Here is a 17,474-nt window from a genome sequence, read left to right as displayed (position 1 = left end):
TTCTATGGAAATTGTCTCTATTATGATAATCCTTTAGATGTCTGTTTTGAGCTTATACATAGCATACGTGGCAAGTAAAATGCATTTTATTTGTAGTGTTAATCAAAACATCAAATAGGATGCTGTTTACAAGCTCAAGCATCTAATCAGATTAAACATGTGAGCTCATAAAGAGGTGTTTACTCAGGTGTATTTTAACGACCCATCACATTTACACTAGAAACAAGAGGAGGAAGTCACACATAGCCAATAACCATTCACAGATCAATGTCTGGGCGCCCATTAACAGCAGGTTACAATCAAAGGCAATAGACTTCATGTAAACAACAGGACTCCGAATTGAGCTGTAGCTGCACTAATAAACACCGTGAAAAATAATCTTCAACAACGCAGTTAGAGCTTTATTAAAAGACTAATAGCAAGATTGCTGCATTTGTCTGCAGTGTTGAGTTGCAAGATAAGTGTTTTATGCTCACCAAGACTGCATTTATTTGATCAAAAATACAGTAAAAACCATAAATATTATTACAATGTTAAATAACTGTTTTCTATTTGAATATATTTTAAAATGTAATTTATTCCTGTGATGCAAAGCTGAATTCTCAGCATCATTACTCCAGTCTTCAGTGTCACATGATCCTTCAGAAATCAAACTGCTGATGTGCCTTTTGTTCGATGTTACTTAAATATGTCCCTCACACTGCTAAATGAGTTCAGGGAAAGTGTTTAGCAGGTTAGCATGTAAACAGACAGTTGCTGACTAGATTTGCGTGCCGCTCACTAACAGCATCCCCATTGTGCACTATGGCCTTTATGGTGTTGACACCTTAGACAGACCTACTTAAGGAAGAGTAGGTCAGTATGGGATTACTTGCAGACAGTGAGGGTTTTCTCCCTCTAGAGAAGTTTGACAGAATTGAACTATTTCTAACTAAACCATTAGGCCTGAAACCTACTCTCTAGTACATGAATGCACATGCTAGCCGGGTAAATAGACCTGATTGTATGCCTTGTTGCATTCCCAAATGTCAAAAGACAATAATGCAATGCAAGTATGCAGTTAATATTTTGATTATTTTAGATTTTCTGTCTTGACTTTATTTATAGCTAAAGTTTTAGTAGTTTTGTTGTTTTTGACATTTTTAATGTCTATACAGTTTTTATGTATTCATTTTAGTTGTAGTTTTAGTTTAATTTAATTTTTATTTCAACTAACATTTTATTCAAGGTTTTAGTTTTAGTTAACTATAATAACTCTAACTGGCACCAGCCTTGCCAACAAGAGCTGGTTACTCATTTCAGCTCTAACTTCAATTCTACTTATGATTATATTACTTGCAGTTCAAATAAATATTTTGGCTTTGTGACTCAGTTGTAGTATACTTTTTAAATTAATCACACCATAATGGGATAAATATGTGAAAACATTGTATTGTTCAAAAGGTGTTTTTTTTTTTTTTGTTTTTTTTTTTGTTGTTGCAAACCCTGTTACATTTTGGTTTTGGGTTTCAATGTTATAAACCTAAAGCATTTGAAGAGAAGAGAAGAGAAGAGACAGACAGATAAAGCATGATATTTAATTCATAATCAGGGTTATTATAATTAACTAAAGCCATAAAATAGTTTTGTTACTTGAAATAACAGCCTTTAACTGAGATAAAATATTAATATTTGAATAAAACTTCATTTATTGCAGATAGTGGATGAACTGTAAAACTAAAACTGAAATAAAAATGAATAATATAGACATTTAATTAATTATATAGACCTATTAAAAAAAACAATAAAAATGACAAGAATGCTCAACAAAATTACTAAAACTTAAACTTAAAATATAAAAATGAAAACCTGAACAATATAATCTTGTTTAATGGTAAACAATTTGAAGGTTGCTCTATTGCCTCCTTGAGTACAAGTATTAAGTATTTACAGTGCTTGCAATGCATTGGCCAATCATTGAGTCTTTGAGCTTAAACTGGCTTGCTTTACAACATCACTTGACTATGACATCATAGAGCTGAACTCCGACCTCAGCCAATCAGAATGAGTGACAGCACAGCGTGGATTAGATGAATTTGTCATATAGCAGGAGAGTGTATCCAACAGAGCAAAAGTGAGAAAAAAAATGGTGTAACGTTATCAGGATATTAAGAGGTTAATTTCCGTGCCTTCTGTGAGAAGAGGATTGTGGGAAAGGAATTAGAGCAGAAATTCGAAACAGAAGATGAGAGGAAAGTAATGCAAAGGCAGAGGATGGACAAATTCAATAGAATTAGAATAGAATGTTTAGCAGACGATAAAACAAAGGAAAAACAGGCAATTTGAAGGTATAAAAGTACAGAGATTTTGGACTGGGAATTGAATCAATTTCTGCTTTGAGGAAAACCGCATGTCATCTCATACCTCATACACACACTAAGAACCCTCAGAGAAACACTAAAGATGTGTGTGTGTGTCCATTTTCACAGCATGATCTCTGCTTTCTCAGCAGCCTCATCTGTGCTTACAAGGCTTACGAAGAACAAATGTAGGCTGCTTCTTGTTGCAATTTGCATGTATATGTGTGTCAGAGCTCTGATGGGCTTTGTCTTAGTAAAACAGGTCCATCTGGAGTTCATTAGCGTATTGAACGTGCGGATGAGGTGGTTGCGTGCGAGCTAATGATGGAGTCCTCAAATCAATGACGGTCACAAACTGCAGCCTAAGCTGTTTTCTGCTGAGGATTCTGTCTATTTTGGGGAGCGTGCAGCGGTTTGCAAGCCTGCAGATTCCCTTTGTGTGATCAAGGATGAATAGTGCTGAGATAGGATGTGAAAGCTAATTCAGTAACACTGCTGTACTAAAAACTAATCCTAAATATTCAGATTAGCAGGCAATAAACATGCATTTTCCATTTTTATGGCTGATTTTTAAACTCTTACTCTCAAAATATGTGGTTACAAGTTTGCAAAGAAGATGCAAAGTGTGTATTATTTCAACTTTTAACTTTAAATTATACTTCTAATTAAATTACTAGCAATGTTTAAATAAATATTCTGGTATTACAGCTCCGTTTTATAACAACAAATACTTTTTACTTAATGACACTATAATGGGGGGAAATAATTGAAACCCCATGATGATTCTGTGTCTTGTAAAACAAAGCCCGTTACATTCTGTTTTGGGGTTGCAAAGTTAAAGATTTTAGAAAAGGGGAAAAAACAGTTAAAGCATGATATTTTACGTCTATCTTTTATATGAATCTCTAAGTCATTTAGAGACTTCAGGTAACACCGTTAGAATCACATTTTTTTTTGTAACTTTTCTAGAGCATTCAACACTATCCAGCCTGCATTACTCAAGAATAAGTTAGAAAATGCTGGATTACACCAGAGTATGGTCAGTTTGTTAATGGACTACCTCTCAAATAGACGACGGTATGTAAGGATGCATAACTGCGTGTCCCAAGTAGTTACGTCTAACACTGGTGTTCCTCAAGGAACGGTTTTAGCTCCGTTTTTATTTACTTTTTATACATCAGATTTTCAGTACAACTCCAAAAACTGTCATCTCCAGAAATTTTCTGATGATTCTGCAATTGCTGGCTGTATAAAGGATCATGATGAGAGTGAATATAGGGAGCTTTTAAAGAGTTTTGTGGACTGGTGTGAAACACATTGTCTTGGGCTTAATGCTAGGAAGACCAAGGAAATTGTGGTTGATTTTAGTAGATGTCCTCAAAGTGGTGCCAGTGAATATACAAAGAGTCAGAAATTGAGATTGTCACGTCATATAACTACCTGGGTGTATATTTTAATAACAAGCTTGATTGGTCTGACAATACAATACAGGTTTATAAGAAGGGTCAGAGTAGCATTCATTTATTAAGACGACTGAGATCCTTTGGTGTATGTCAGGTACTGTTGAAGACCTTTTATGATTCTGTGGTATCATCTGTGATCTTGTATGCTGTCACCTGCTGGGGAGGGGGATTGTTGTTGGAGAAGAAGAACAAACTCAATAAGCTGATTAAAAAAGGCAGGTTCTGTGGCGGGTTGTCTGTTGCTCACCATTGATGTGATGGCACAGGATAGAATGACTGATAAACTGGTCAGTATAATGAATCAAGATTGTCATCCTCTTCATGAAACAGTTCAAGCCTGTGTGAGTACTTTTAGCTCAAGATTAATTCAGCCCTGGTGTTATAAGGAATGATATATAAATTCATTTTTACCAACAGCAATTTGATTATATAATCAATGTCATATTAGATGACTGATGTTGAATTTTAAATTGTATTTTGTATAACATGGTGTACTGTAGAGTGTACTGTGACGCTTGAAACAAGGGGGGCTGTAAAATACAGTATTGTGCAGTATTTTTTTTTTTTTAATCTATTTATTGTGTGGTGAGCTTGCTGTGACATGAATTTCCCTTTGGGATTAATAAAGTCCATCATCATTATCATTATTTTAATTGCACTCAGGGTTATTATAGTTAACTAAAACTAAAAAAACAAACAAAAAAAAAACTGTCAAACGAGTGTGTGTACTGTATATATAAATACACACACACACACACACATACAGTATACAGTGGGTACGGAAAGTATTCAGACCCCCTTAAATTTTTCACTCTTTGTTATATTGCAGCCATTTGCTAAAATCATTTAAGTTCATTTTTTTTCCCCCTCATTAATGTACACACAGCACCCCATATTGACAGGAAAAACACAGAATTGTTGACATTTTTGCAGATTTATTAAAAAAGAAAAACTGAAATATCACATGGTCCTAAGTATTCAGACCCTTTGCTGTGACACTCATATATGTAACTCGGGTGCTGTCCATTTCTTCTGATCATCCTTGAGATGGTTCTACACCTTCATTTGAGTCCAGCTGTGTTTGATTATACTGATTGGACTTGATTAGGAAAGCCGCACACCTGTCTATATAAGACCTTACAGCTCACAGTGCATGTCAGAGCAAATGAGAATCATGAGGTCAAAGGAACTGCCTGAAGAGCTCAGAGACAAAATTGTGCCAAGGCACAGATCTGGCCAAGGTTACAAAAAAATTTCTGCTGCACTTAAGGTTCCTAAGAGCACAGTGGCCTCATAATCCTTAAATGGAAGACATTTGGGACAACCAGAACCCTTCCTAGAGCTGGCCGTCCGGCCAAACTGAGCTATCGGGGGAGAAGAGCCTTGCTGAGAGAGGTAAAGAACCCAAAGATCACTGTGGCTGAGCTCCAGAGATGCAGTCGGGAGATGGGAGAAAGTTGTAGAAAGTCAACCATCACTGCAGCCCTCCACCAGTCGGGGCTTTATGGCAGAGTGGCCCGACGGAAGCCTCTCCTCAGTGCAAGACACATGAAAGCCTACATGGAAGGACTCCAAGATGGTGAGAAATAAGATTCTCTGGTCTGATGAGACCAAGATAGAACTTTTTGGCATTAATTCTAAGCGGTATGTGTGGAGAAAACCAGGCACTGCTCATCACCTGTCCAATACAGTCCCAACAGTGAAGCATGGTGGTGGCAGCATCATGCTGTGGGGGTGTTTTTCAGCTGCAGGGACAGGACGACTGGTTGCAATCGAGGGAAAAATGAATGCGGCCAAGTACAGGGATATCCTGGACGAAAACCTTCTCCAGAGTGCTCAGGACCTCAGACTGGGCCGAAGGTTTACCTTCCAACAAGACAATGACCCTAAGCACACAGCTAAAATAACGAAGGAGTGGCTTCACAACAACTCCGTGACTGTTCTTGAATGGCCCAGCCAGAGCCCTGACTTAAACCCAATTGAGCATCTCTGGAGAGACCTAAAAATGGCTGTCCACCAACGTTTACCATCCAACCTGACAGAACTGGAGAGGAATGGCAGAGGATCCCCAAATCCAGGTGTGAAAAACTTGTTGCATCTTTCCCAAAAAGACTCATGGCTGTATTAGATCAAAAGGGTGCTTCTACTAAATACTGAGCAAAGGGTCTGAATACTTAGGACCATGTGATATTTCAGTTTTTCTTTTTTAATAAATCTGCAAAAATGTCAACAATTCTGTGTTTTTCTGTCAATATGGGGTGCTGTGTGTACATTAATGAGGAAAAAAAAATGAACTTAAATGATTTTAGCAAATGTCTGCAATATAACAAAGTGAAAAATTTAAGGGGGTCTGAATACTTTCACTGTATATTTAGAAAATATTTACATGTACAGTATATACATTTATATATTTGAAATCACCAAAACAAACACGCCCCTACCCCAAAAGGGCCCCCCCCCCCCCTATTTTAATAGCTCTACCCCACACATACGTATGCATTACACATCCTAGGCAACGATTAGTTTTGTGAAACCAAGCAAAACCAATGTTACTCACCGATCGAGAAGAAACAAAGCAACCTCGGTATCCGATCGCAGGCCTTCCCGCTCCTTGAGTTCTCTCCAGCGCTGGAAAGCTGATCCGATATTTACATGGGTCCTACTTGTCTTATCGTAACACCGTGTCTACACCGGACGCGAGCGCCACAAAATACTATGGAACTCAATATAATCACTAATAATGCTGTCTACACTGGATCCCGACTGTAAACTGTTGCCGCGTTCATTTCAAATGATTTTCAACGGTCGCTTGTAAGCCGCCTTTTGTTCCACAGACGTTTTGCTCTTTTGCTTTTTATCCACCATCTCTATCATTCTGTCGTCGCTTGGCTAATGTCAGTCCTGTGCACTGAGTGCGCTCTCTCCCCCACATCATGAGTAGACACGCCCCTTACTGCTGATTGGCTACAACTTACTTTTGGTACTCGGCCCCGACTCATTTTCTAAAGCGTTTTTGAAAAAATACATACCCCACCTTTAATATATAAACATAACATATTTTTCTGAAATATATGCATGTATGTGTTTGTATTTATATATACTTAATAAACATACACGCATATAAACAAACTTTTATTTTGGATGCAATTAATCACGATTAATCGTTTGATAGCACTAAAAGAAAAAAAACATTTTATTTCGGCTAGTTAGTTTAAATGGATGAACTAAAATAACTACAATTTTAACTGAAAAAATTTTTAAAAGAAATTCTAATAAAAATGACAAGAACACAACAAAATAGCTTAAACTTTAAAATGACAAAAACAGAAAAATTAAGACTTTAAAAATATTAATAAAAACAATATAGACGTTAAAAAACAATAATACAAAATGACAAAGCAAAATTACTAAACCTAACTAAAATTAAAATGAGAACAGAAAATATAAAAATGAGAATTTTTTTTTTTTTTTTCATTGTGCCCTAAATAGTGTAATCTGTCAAATAAAGGGAATAAATTCAGCATCTCGTTAACTTAGTACTGAGTCACAGACGGCAAACAAATTGTTTCCTGAAAATGGCAGCTAAACACACTCTGCATACTGACACACAACACAGCATAAAACGCAATGAGATGTGTCCTCTACATTCAGCCCAGTGGGGTTCTGCTAATATGCCCCTGTCTGCAAAAGATACCCACAACCCCCCTCTCCGCTGTCTTCCTCTGCAGCGAGGGGGGAGGGGTTCGTCTTTGATGCTGAGCGCTTCAGGGGTCTGTCTGTCTGTCTGATATCACAGGCGCTGCTTTTCATTCCTCTTTGACAGTCTGTATTGATGCAGGGTGTTTGTGTTTTGTATTGGAGACGATCCTGTTGGCGTTTGTTTGTGTTCATCTTGGATTCTAATCTCTGTTTGACCTTGTAGCAGAAGCGTCATGGCTTTTTGAACCAAGTTCGTTTGAAATGCAAATTCCGAAAAGATTTGTATTATGAAAAGACAATTACTTGCATTAAAAAAAAAAGTATTTGTTTGAAACACTGGCACAAATGACACATTTGCACAATCAAGTTTGGTCACACCAATTATATATGTGTGTGTGTGTATATATATATATATATATATATATATATATATATATATGTTTTATTAAGAGTATATATAGTTGAAATTTGTCTTATCCTTCTAAGGGCACTAATTATCCAACAAATGCAACTGATTCCCAGAAAATGAGTTTGTCATGTCACCCTTGCCTTGTAGAGACCAAATTTATCATCTTCATTCTGCTGACCGGAGGACCCTGATCATAAATCATCCATGACACACAGAATATGCATGCGCATAGTATTTCATGAGCACATATGTGCGCAGTACAGTACAATCTGCTTGCTTATGTTGGTATTCCAATCGTGTTATGTGTGTGGGAGTGCGTGCGTGTGTGTGTGTGTGATTTCTCAGCATTGCCGGTGGCATTTCTGTGTACATTTCACACTTTCCTGCAAGACCTCTCTCACACCAATGTCTGTTTGCTTTTCTGCTACGAATCCTCAGTGATCTGACCTGTCTGCTCTGTGAGGGAGAGAGAGAGACGGCTTCCCTCCGCTCTGTGTTTGCAGAAGAGACACCAGTCGACTGCACGATGAGACCCAATGCACAAATAGGTCAAGTGAAGGTGTCTGTGCTACTTCTGCAGACTGGAAGAAATCGTTCAACTCTCTGGCCTGACAGCACACACAATCCACCAGCAGGGCTTTTCATTCACAATAGACAGACATTACATGCAAGCCGCTGGAATGAAAAATGTATATAACAAATGCATAATTCATTATGTAATTCAACACACATAATTAATAATTATTTATAAAAATAAAAATAAAATATATTATATAGAGCAATAATTTATATATAAAATGTATATAAATATTTAAATAATTCAACATATATTAAGACAATAAAATATATTAATACATTTATTAAAATATATATTGAAAAATTACACGCACATTATTCGAATATCGAATGCAACAATGCCGAGGTGTTGCTAATGCTAATCTGTTTGGTGCATCAGTGTGAATGTAGCTAATAAAATGATTATTTGAGAATGCTGATGGCCTCTGTGTCAACTTATCTTGACTGATGTCGGATCAGTCTGTGATTGATTGGTCATGTCTTGGCGGTTGGCTTGACTGATCTGGTGATGTTTGAGCTTTATGTGCTGGAGTCTTTGTTGCTGGTATTGCCTTCATTGCCATTTTCCCTTTCTAAGAGAGAACACACAGACAAAGGTCTGAAATATTAGTTCTTCTAATGGTGAATGTGTAAACGCGTGATGAATGAGCCAATCTGACAGCAGGCAGGCGACCGATTGGATCATTATTTTAACAAACGGCACTAATAAGGTTAAAGGAACCATGCTAGTGTACTAAAAGGCTGATTTGTCTTCACTGAAAGTGCATATGTGAGTGTGTCTGCTTTTGCAGATTTATAGTGTTAATATACATTGTGTATCCATTAGTGTTTGTCTTAAGAGTAAAAGTGTGTCAGAATAGATTTACATGCATTCACAGTATCCCCCTTTGTCTGGATCGCAAAGCTCAGATAATATGAGAATTGAGACATTCTTGACATCTCTTGACAGGAAACTCGTGTGAAATTAGTCATATTTTTGATGAAATCTCTCTTTTAAAGGTATACAAACAGATCTCGATGCATCATTGTCAGTTTTCCCTCACCATATGAACCGTAGTATGAATTTTCTTCTCAACCACCCACGCTTTCTTAACCCCCCCCCACACACACACACACACACACACAGACTCATCCTTATTAACTCTGCAGTCCAGCACTAATCATGTTGACCTGCTTCTCGCTAAATCTCTCCTTCTTTCACTCCCTCTTTCTGTATTCTCTCTGAAAGGAAGTAGTTTATTGCACTGATGCTCATTTGAGCTGCTATACACTCAACATCAGTGCAGCTTGAGACAGAGAAATTGGTAACCGGTAAATTTGGGGGGCAGAACTAGAAATGCTGTTTTTTTCAGCTGAACTGTTAACAGTGGACGATGTTCATTCGTTAAAAAATAAATGTTTCAAAGCATTAAATAAATAAATTATAAATGCAAATTCTGAAAGATTATTTGCATCGTTGATTTATTAAGAAAACAATTACTCTATGTAAAAAAAATTTAAAAAAAAAAAGTATTCGTCATAAACACTGTGGCACAAATTACACATTAGAATGTTTACATTTGGTAAGACCAATTCGTTTTTTTATACTTTTTTTTTTATTTGATCAAAAATACAGTAAAAATGTAATATTGTGAAATATTATTGCAAATTTAAATAACTTTATGTCTGAATGCATTTCAAAATTTATTCCTGTGATGCAAAGCTGAATTTTCAGCATCATTACTCCAGTCTTCAGTGTCACACAATCCTTCAGAAACCAGGAATAAATGATACATTTTAATACATATTTAAATGGAAGACAAATATATAATCATGTATAGAATTTAGAAATATAAAGCAAAAATAATGCATTATTGTAAAGTTTTAAGTGTGAAAAAGAATGAAATGATGAACTGTATGTGTATATATGTATGAAAAAAAAGTTAAAATTAGCATTAATGTATACATATTTTCATACACGCACACATACATTTTAATAATGCATTGGTTTAATGCTTTTGTGATTTAAAAAAAAAAAATATATATATATATATATATATATATATATATATATATATATATATATATATATATATATATATATATATATAAAATATAAATCAGTGTCATTGTACTAAAGTATATGAAAACACTTCAAATCCTAAATAAATATATTTAAAAAAATCAGACATAATGCAGGGTAAAGAGGGGTAAATCTGTACAGTGAGTCCTGGATTTGTCCTTGGTTCTGCCAAGCAAATGCAGAATTAGCTGAAACGCTCACAATCCCTGGCACTCAAAAAGACAGAAATGACAAATGTTGTTTCATAATGATTGTGTGTATGGATGATGTGTATTATTCCACCTCTCTCATTTGCCAAACAAGCCAAAGCGATTGCTACATGGAAAATACTTCCCTCTACTTCTCTCACCTTTAAAGAGGCGAGTGTATTTATAGAGCTCATCTCATCCTGTCTGTGTGGCTCTGTCTGTCATCACTGGCACATTCTGGCGTTCTGGTTAATGACCCTTCAAAGTGTTTCCTGATGTTCTCTAGACAGCTTCCTTAATGTTTCTGATGTACATATAATTCAGAATTTCTTGGCTACTGATTTTATCTAGACCATATCCATCCAGTCTGCTAGAATTTCTGCACTAATGAAGAACAGGACCCAGAGGGGAAATTTAATTGCTTGGAGGTTTCTTTTTAATTCTTGGTGGTTTCCGAACTGCAAAATTCATTACAAAAATAGGCACAAAAGAAATCTCATTTGTGATTTCTCACTTTGTGATGTGTTCACTTCCACTAATATCACCTGATCTCTGCTTCTACAGGAAGAGGAAATGCCAGAGTTGGAGATAGACATTGATGATCTCCTGGAGGTGAACAGTGAAGACGAGAGAGCCGTAAAACTACAGGTAAAGTCCTGTGACGTGTGAGCATGTGTTTGTAAGAGAATACATTTTCTTATTAGTTCACTCAAAAATAAAAAAAATGCTGAAAAATACTTGCACTCAGGCCATCCAAGATGTGGATGAGTTTGTTTCTTTATCTGAGAAATTTAGTGTTACAACACTTGCTCACCAATGTATCCTCTGCAGTGAATGGGTGCCGTCAGAATGAGAGTCCAAACAGCTGATAAAAACAACAAAATACTCCAGACTCTAGTCCATCAGTTAACGTCTTGTGAAGTGAAAAGCTGCGTGTTTGAAAGGAACAAATCCATCATTAAGCTGTGTTGTTTAAACCATTGCTTCTGAGTCCATAATTCATAACACTTCCCTCTGTGTAAAAGTCCATCCCGTTGTCCTTGCACATCAAAATTCACCGTCATATTTGTTTAGATCTGTTTTTACTTATAAACATAGCTTGATCTGTGCATATTTCCCTCCTGATTCAGATGAGATGATTTTTATTTAAATTTTTTGGACTTGAGAATGCAATATTAAGGATTGTTGACTTGTATTTAGCCAGAAGCAACGGTTTGATGTTAACAAGACGTTAACTGATGGACTAGAGTCGTGTGGATTATTGTGATGTTTTTTATCAGCTGTTTGGACTGTCTTTCTGACGGCACCCATTCACTGCAGAGGATCCATTGGTGAGCAAGTGATGTAATGCTAAATTTCTCCAAATCTGTTTTGCTGAAGAAACAAACTCATTTACATCATTATGTACATCTACAGCAAATTTTCATTAGGTGAATTCTTTCTTTAAAGATTGAAAGTATTTAGTTTAAGTTTGAATGAAGAGAATCTTGCGGAGTAGTTAGATAGTTAAAGTCAGCATGTTTATAACTAGCTAGCTGAATAATGAGATCTGGTTTAAAGGGTTACTCCACCCCAGAATGAAAATGTAGTCATTAATAACTTACCCCCATGTCGTTCCAAACCCGTAAAAGCTTTGTTCATCTTCAGAACACAATTTAAGATATTTTGGATGAAAACCGGGAGGCGTGTGACAGTCCCATTGACTGCCAAGTAAATAACACGGTCAATCCCCAGAAAAGTATGAAAGGCATCGTCAAAATAGTGCATCTGCCATCTGAACTTTATGAAGCGACGAGAATACTTTTTGTATTATAAATGCAAAAATATTTTTGTAAAATAAAAATAACGACTTTATTCAACAATTTGTCTCGTCTGCGTCACCGTAGCACCATTTTGGAGAATATCCGCTGGACGCAAACTGCGTATGCTGTTCAGCGTCAGCTGCACCACTTTGCGTACAAAAAGTATTCTCATCGCTTTATAAAGTTCTGATTGAACCACTGATGGCAGATCACTTGGCAGTCAATGGGACAGTCATACATCTCCCGGTTTTCATCCAAAATATCTTAAATTGTGTTCCGAAGACGAACAAAGCTTTTACGGGTTTGTAATGACATGGGGGTAAGTTATTAATGACACAATTTTCATTTTGGGGTGGAGTAACCCTTTAATATCACAGATATTTAAAAGAAACTCTAGCGCCCCCTTGAGGGTGCACAGTTATGTACAGACACATGAAGTATTAAAAACTAGGACTGCACCACCCTAGCTGAGAATTCACTCTGTGTATGTATTAGTCTAGTTTAAGTCTGTAAATCCTGAAGCTTCTAAAGTTGGTGTGTTGACATCTCTCTGTTTTTGTCCCTCAGGAATCACTGTCAGACTGCTACAAGCCCACTGATGTAAGTGATAACGTAAAATATAGGCCACTAACACACAGCTCTGTTCCAAAACCTACTGAATCGCCTACATAGACAATATTTTAAGGCATCGTGGATGCACTGACAAAGCAAAAGCTTTATAGCCACATTACCCTGCCTTATATTTTCATATATGTCTGCGACAAAACAGTAGTCAAATATATAAATAAATACATATTATAAGTCAAATTTTGGTTGCTGTTCACAAGCAGCATGTGGCTTGCATGACTCGCCGCATGAGTGCTTCATATCAGTAACTTATGAGGTTGCATTTTGATTACTGCAAATACACATATGCACACATACATGCACACACGCACAGCTTCAGGACATGCTAGTGGATTTCATATAAGCGCACTGACCTGAAAACATGTGTGTGCTCAAAGAGTTCATTGAAAATCATAATGCATAAGAACTACTGCAGACACAATAACCCACTGACCCACACACACGCACATACAGATGCCTTTGCTCTAATTGAAATACGTTTACTTGAATATTGAAATTTGGAAGTACTTCTGTTGTTTTTATCTTAATTTTACATTTATAATATTTTATTTTATTTTTACATATTACCATTATATTTACACCCATTCATTTATTTGTAACAAAATTCTTCTAATATTTTATTTTATTATATATACACACTATGGTTCAAAAGTTTGGGGTCCTTAAGAAATTTTAAAAGTCTGTTATGTTCACTTGAGGCTGCATTTATCTGATCAAAAATACAGTAAAATTGTAATATTGTAAAATATTATTACAATTTAAAATAACCATTTTCTATTTGAATATATTTTAAAATGTAATTTATTCCTGTGATGCAAAGCTGAATTTTCAGCAACATTACTCCAGTCTTCAGTGTCACATGACCCTTCAGATATCATTCTAATATGCTGATATGCAATACTGAAAACAATGTATCAGTATTTAATATTATGAATAAATATTATATAATTTAAATGTTTTTACTGTCACTTTTGATCAATCTTACAATATTAATAATTATATAAAAACAAAATAATAAAATTAATTTCTTTAAAAAGAATTTGTAACTTTTTTTTTTTTTAATGTAATTTTTACCTTTAGACATTTAAATGCACACAAAAACACACTCAGTGTATCCGTCATTATCTTATAAATGAAAAGTAAACACACACACACACACACAATCCTCTCTAATCTAATCGCAGACCCTTAAACGCTAACATGTGCTCTTGTTTGAGTATGTGTGCTCACTGCTGTCAAAACCAACCACATAGTCTGCAAATCAATGACCTTGCAGCATTGTTGCTGACCTACAGCCACAGGCTTTACACTCACACAGACATCGAATGTGCAGAAGAGAATGGAAGATTTTACCACATACAATCTGTCTCACTCTCTCCTGTCTTTCTCTCTTCACCAGGACTTTGTGCGCGAGCTCCTCGGCAGGATAAGAGGAATGAGAAAACTCAGTGCTCCGCAGAAGAAAAGCTTTTAAGTGCTCGACAGTGCCAACGACAGTCCAGCTATATGGACTACAGGTCCCACAATCCATCACTCAGCGTAGAGTCGACCTCATACAGCCCTCAAGGACTCCCTATCCCAGGATTCATGACTGGCCCAGAATCAATATACTAGAGTTCATTTTCCAAGGACCCTGACTTTGTTCAGTACAGCTAAATTGAGTCATCCATTTCCCATAGATCACACAATAAATCCAAGAGTGCAAAGTTCATCCAGGACGCAATCAAACAATCTCAGCAGCTGCGTGGGACGGTCTGATGTTCCTGTCCTCAACCTCTCAATGGGTCAATTATTACACTGTTTGGTGCAGTATTACAGCTATTTTTATGAACAAAGCTATTTTATATAGCCTATTGAATTATTATTTTTTTCTTCTTCCCAAATTACTGTCTTTAGTCTTTTTCCAATCATCTGATCCTGGATCAGCAGTGATATTCACCAATATCTGTCCAGTTAAATTTCATAAATTTGCACAACAGTCATTCTTCCCTAGAATCTGTACTTCAGCAAAGCATAATGGAATATTTAGGGTCATGAATAATAATTGGCCAGAATACATATCAGTCTGTCATATGACCATTATAATTCAGTTGTTTTTTTGTTGTTGTTTTTTTTCATAACCATGATTGTGGTATGATAAAAGTTCAAAGATTTTGGGTGGGATGTGATGACAGCAAGTAAAGAAATAAGGCTATATTCGGAATTAAAGGAATAGTTCACCCAAAAGGGAAAATTTTCTTAAAATGTACTCATCCTCAGGCCATCCAAGACTGATTCTTCATCAGGTTTAGAGAAATCTAGCATCACATCATTTGCTCACCAATGGATCCTCTGCAGTGAATGGGTGCCGTCAGAATAAGAATCCAAACAGCTAATAAAAACTGTGTTTGTATGAAACAAATCCATCAAAATGTTTTGACTTCAAACCATTGCTTCTGGCTAAAATACGAGTCCATAATCCATAATGATGTTTGCTATCAGCTGTTTGGACTCGTTCTGACGGCACCCATTCACTGCAAAGGATCCATTGGTGAGCAAGTGATGTGATGCTACATTTCTCCAAATCTGTTCTGGTGCAGAAACAAACCCATGTACACCTTTGGCGGCCTAAGTGTGAATAAAATTTCAGCTATTTTTATTTATTTATTTTTTTTTGGGTGCACTATTCCTTTAAATACTAGTATACCATTTACTGTGCAGTACACACTAAATATAGAGTTGTAGAAAATGTAAAGTTGAGTGCATTGCATTGTGGAATATAATATTCTAAACTATACACTGCATATTTTGGCAAATGCATTAATGTAATGTAGCATACATACTGTATACTGCTGAATTAGTAGCTGAGCGTAGTATACTAGTATTGCGAACATAGCCTGAGTTTTGAATACTTCTATAAGTCAACAAGGGCTGCATGAGAGTATAGCTTATTAACAGACATACTGTGATGATGGTAAGTGTTCGTCTAATGATCAAGCTGGATGATAGTTTGACCCAAGCCATTATTGAAAGCACGTAAATCATTCAAATCTAGGCTTTTATCTCCTTTTCCTCATACGATTTTACATGGAGGCTGCCAAAGAATATAAAATGGCTGAATATTAGCATATTATAAAGTGCTATTGGTGTAAATTGGTACATGTATATTATGTTTCGCTATAAAGAACATTTAATCTTCGTGTCATTCGGTGTCATACTCATGGGTCAGATTTGTGTTTGATGGTGTAAGTTATAACATGGAATCCAGGGGAAAAACTATGGTGCTGTTTAAACTTTTAACCCTCTACAGCGTGGATGGACGATGTGTTTTGCAGGCCGAGAGAAAAAGGACAAAAATAAACAGAGATTCACTCTTGACTCTGGATGAATCTTCTGTTCCGCTGTCCATTTCTGTCGGCCTGCATCTAAATATCGTTATGGATTTTAAGAAGTTTGCGTGTTTTCAAGTATGTTTTGACCCTTCTCTCAGAGAAGAACATTCAGGGTTTAGGCTGATCTCTTTTTTTTTTTTTTTTTATTTACTTTGTTTTGTTTCTAAAATGTAAAAGATGTATTTGAGTGTACGAAAGCTTTATTTATGCATGTTTTATTGGCATGATAGGACCGTTTTGGATCGCTTAAGCGATGATTTGTCTTTTTATACATTATAACCAGTATTACTCTTATAAATATTAAATTCACAACTTTGTATTAATTTTTATTGACTATAACTGCGTTTTGGGTGTTTTAAATTGTTTGTTTTGTTTGTTTGTTTTTTAGATATATGTAAAGTGTGATCTTTTGTGCTGTTCTACTTAAAATAAAGGCAAAATGTCTGAACTGTTATATACACACTCTTCTGCTTCGCTTAATTGTATTGTACAAATGCACAATATAGCAAACATATCGTCTCTTAGTACAAGCATGCCTATGTAAGGTTTGTGTTATGCAGTTATGCATTGTGAAAAACATGCTTTCTGGGTTCTGTTAGTCACAAATGCGCATCTCATTACTGAACATGTCACATTAATCCTGAAAATGTATTAATCCGCTTACTTGCTACAAGACTCGTTCGTCTTGTTGTCCATATTAGGATTCTTATGAATCTTCCCTACATAATGTGGACAGCTCTGCCATTTGTCTAAATTTCTTATACATATTCAAATGTTTTCTAGAATGTATATGGCAGCTATGCAGTTTCTGAATTAAATTCAGTTCAAGTAAAGCATTGTGTTCATGTGGCACAAGCAGTCAAGTTCAAATATGGATTATTGCTCTATTTTACTTTATTTTGGATTTATTTTGATTTTTTTTAATGTAGAATTATTTT

The 17,474-nt window shown here is 35.8% G+C and overlaps 1 protein-coding gene across 1 annotated transcript in view; it reads left to right on the top strand.

Moving 5' to 3' along the window:
• The window catches only part of ppp1r14c (protein phosphatase 1, regulatory (inhibitor) subunit 14C), a 19,385-nt gene extending 2,427 nt beyond the window's left edge, over positions 1 to 16,958 (top strand). The window contains exons 2-4 of the mRNA XM_058764417.1: positions 11,301 to 11,384; positions 13,106 to 13,138; positions 14,565 to 16,958. Of these exons, the coding sequence (XP_058620400.1) occupies positions 11,301 to 11,384; positions 13,106 to 13,138; positions 14,565 to 14,639 (192 nt within the window). The 3' untranslated portion in view covers positions 14,640 to 16,958. The remainder of the gene's footprint in view (positions 1 to 11,300; positions 11,385 to 13,105; positions 13,139 to 14,564) is intronic.
• Positions 16,959 to 17,474: the final 516 nt, after the last annotated feature.

Source organism: Onychostoma macrolepis, chromosome 23, assembly GCF_012432095.1.
Source record: "Onychostoma macrolepis isolate SWU-2019 chromosome 23, ASM1243209v1, whole genome shotgun sequence".
In the NCBI taxonomy this organism is placed as follows: Eukaryota; Metazoa; Chordata; class Actinopteri; order Cypriniformes; family Cyprinidae; genus Onychostoma; species Onychostoma macrolepis.
Note: the sequence above shows the minus strand (reverse complement) of the source record. Positions and strands in the feature narration are given on the sequence as shown.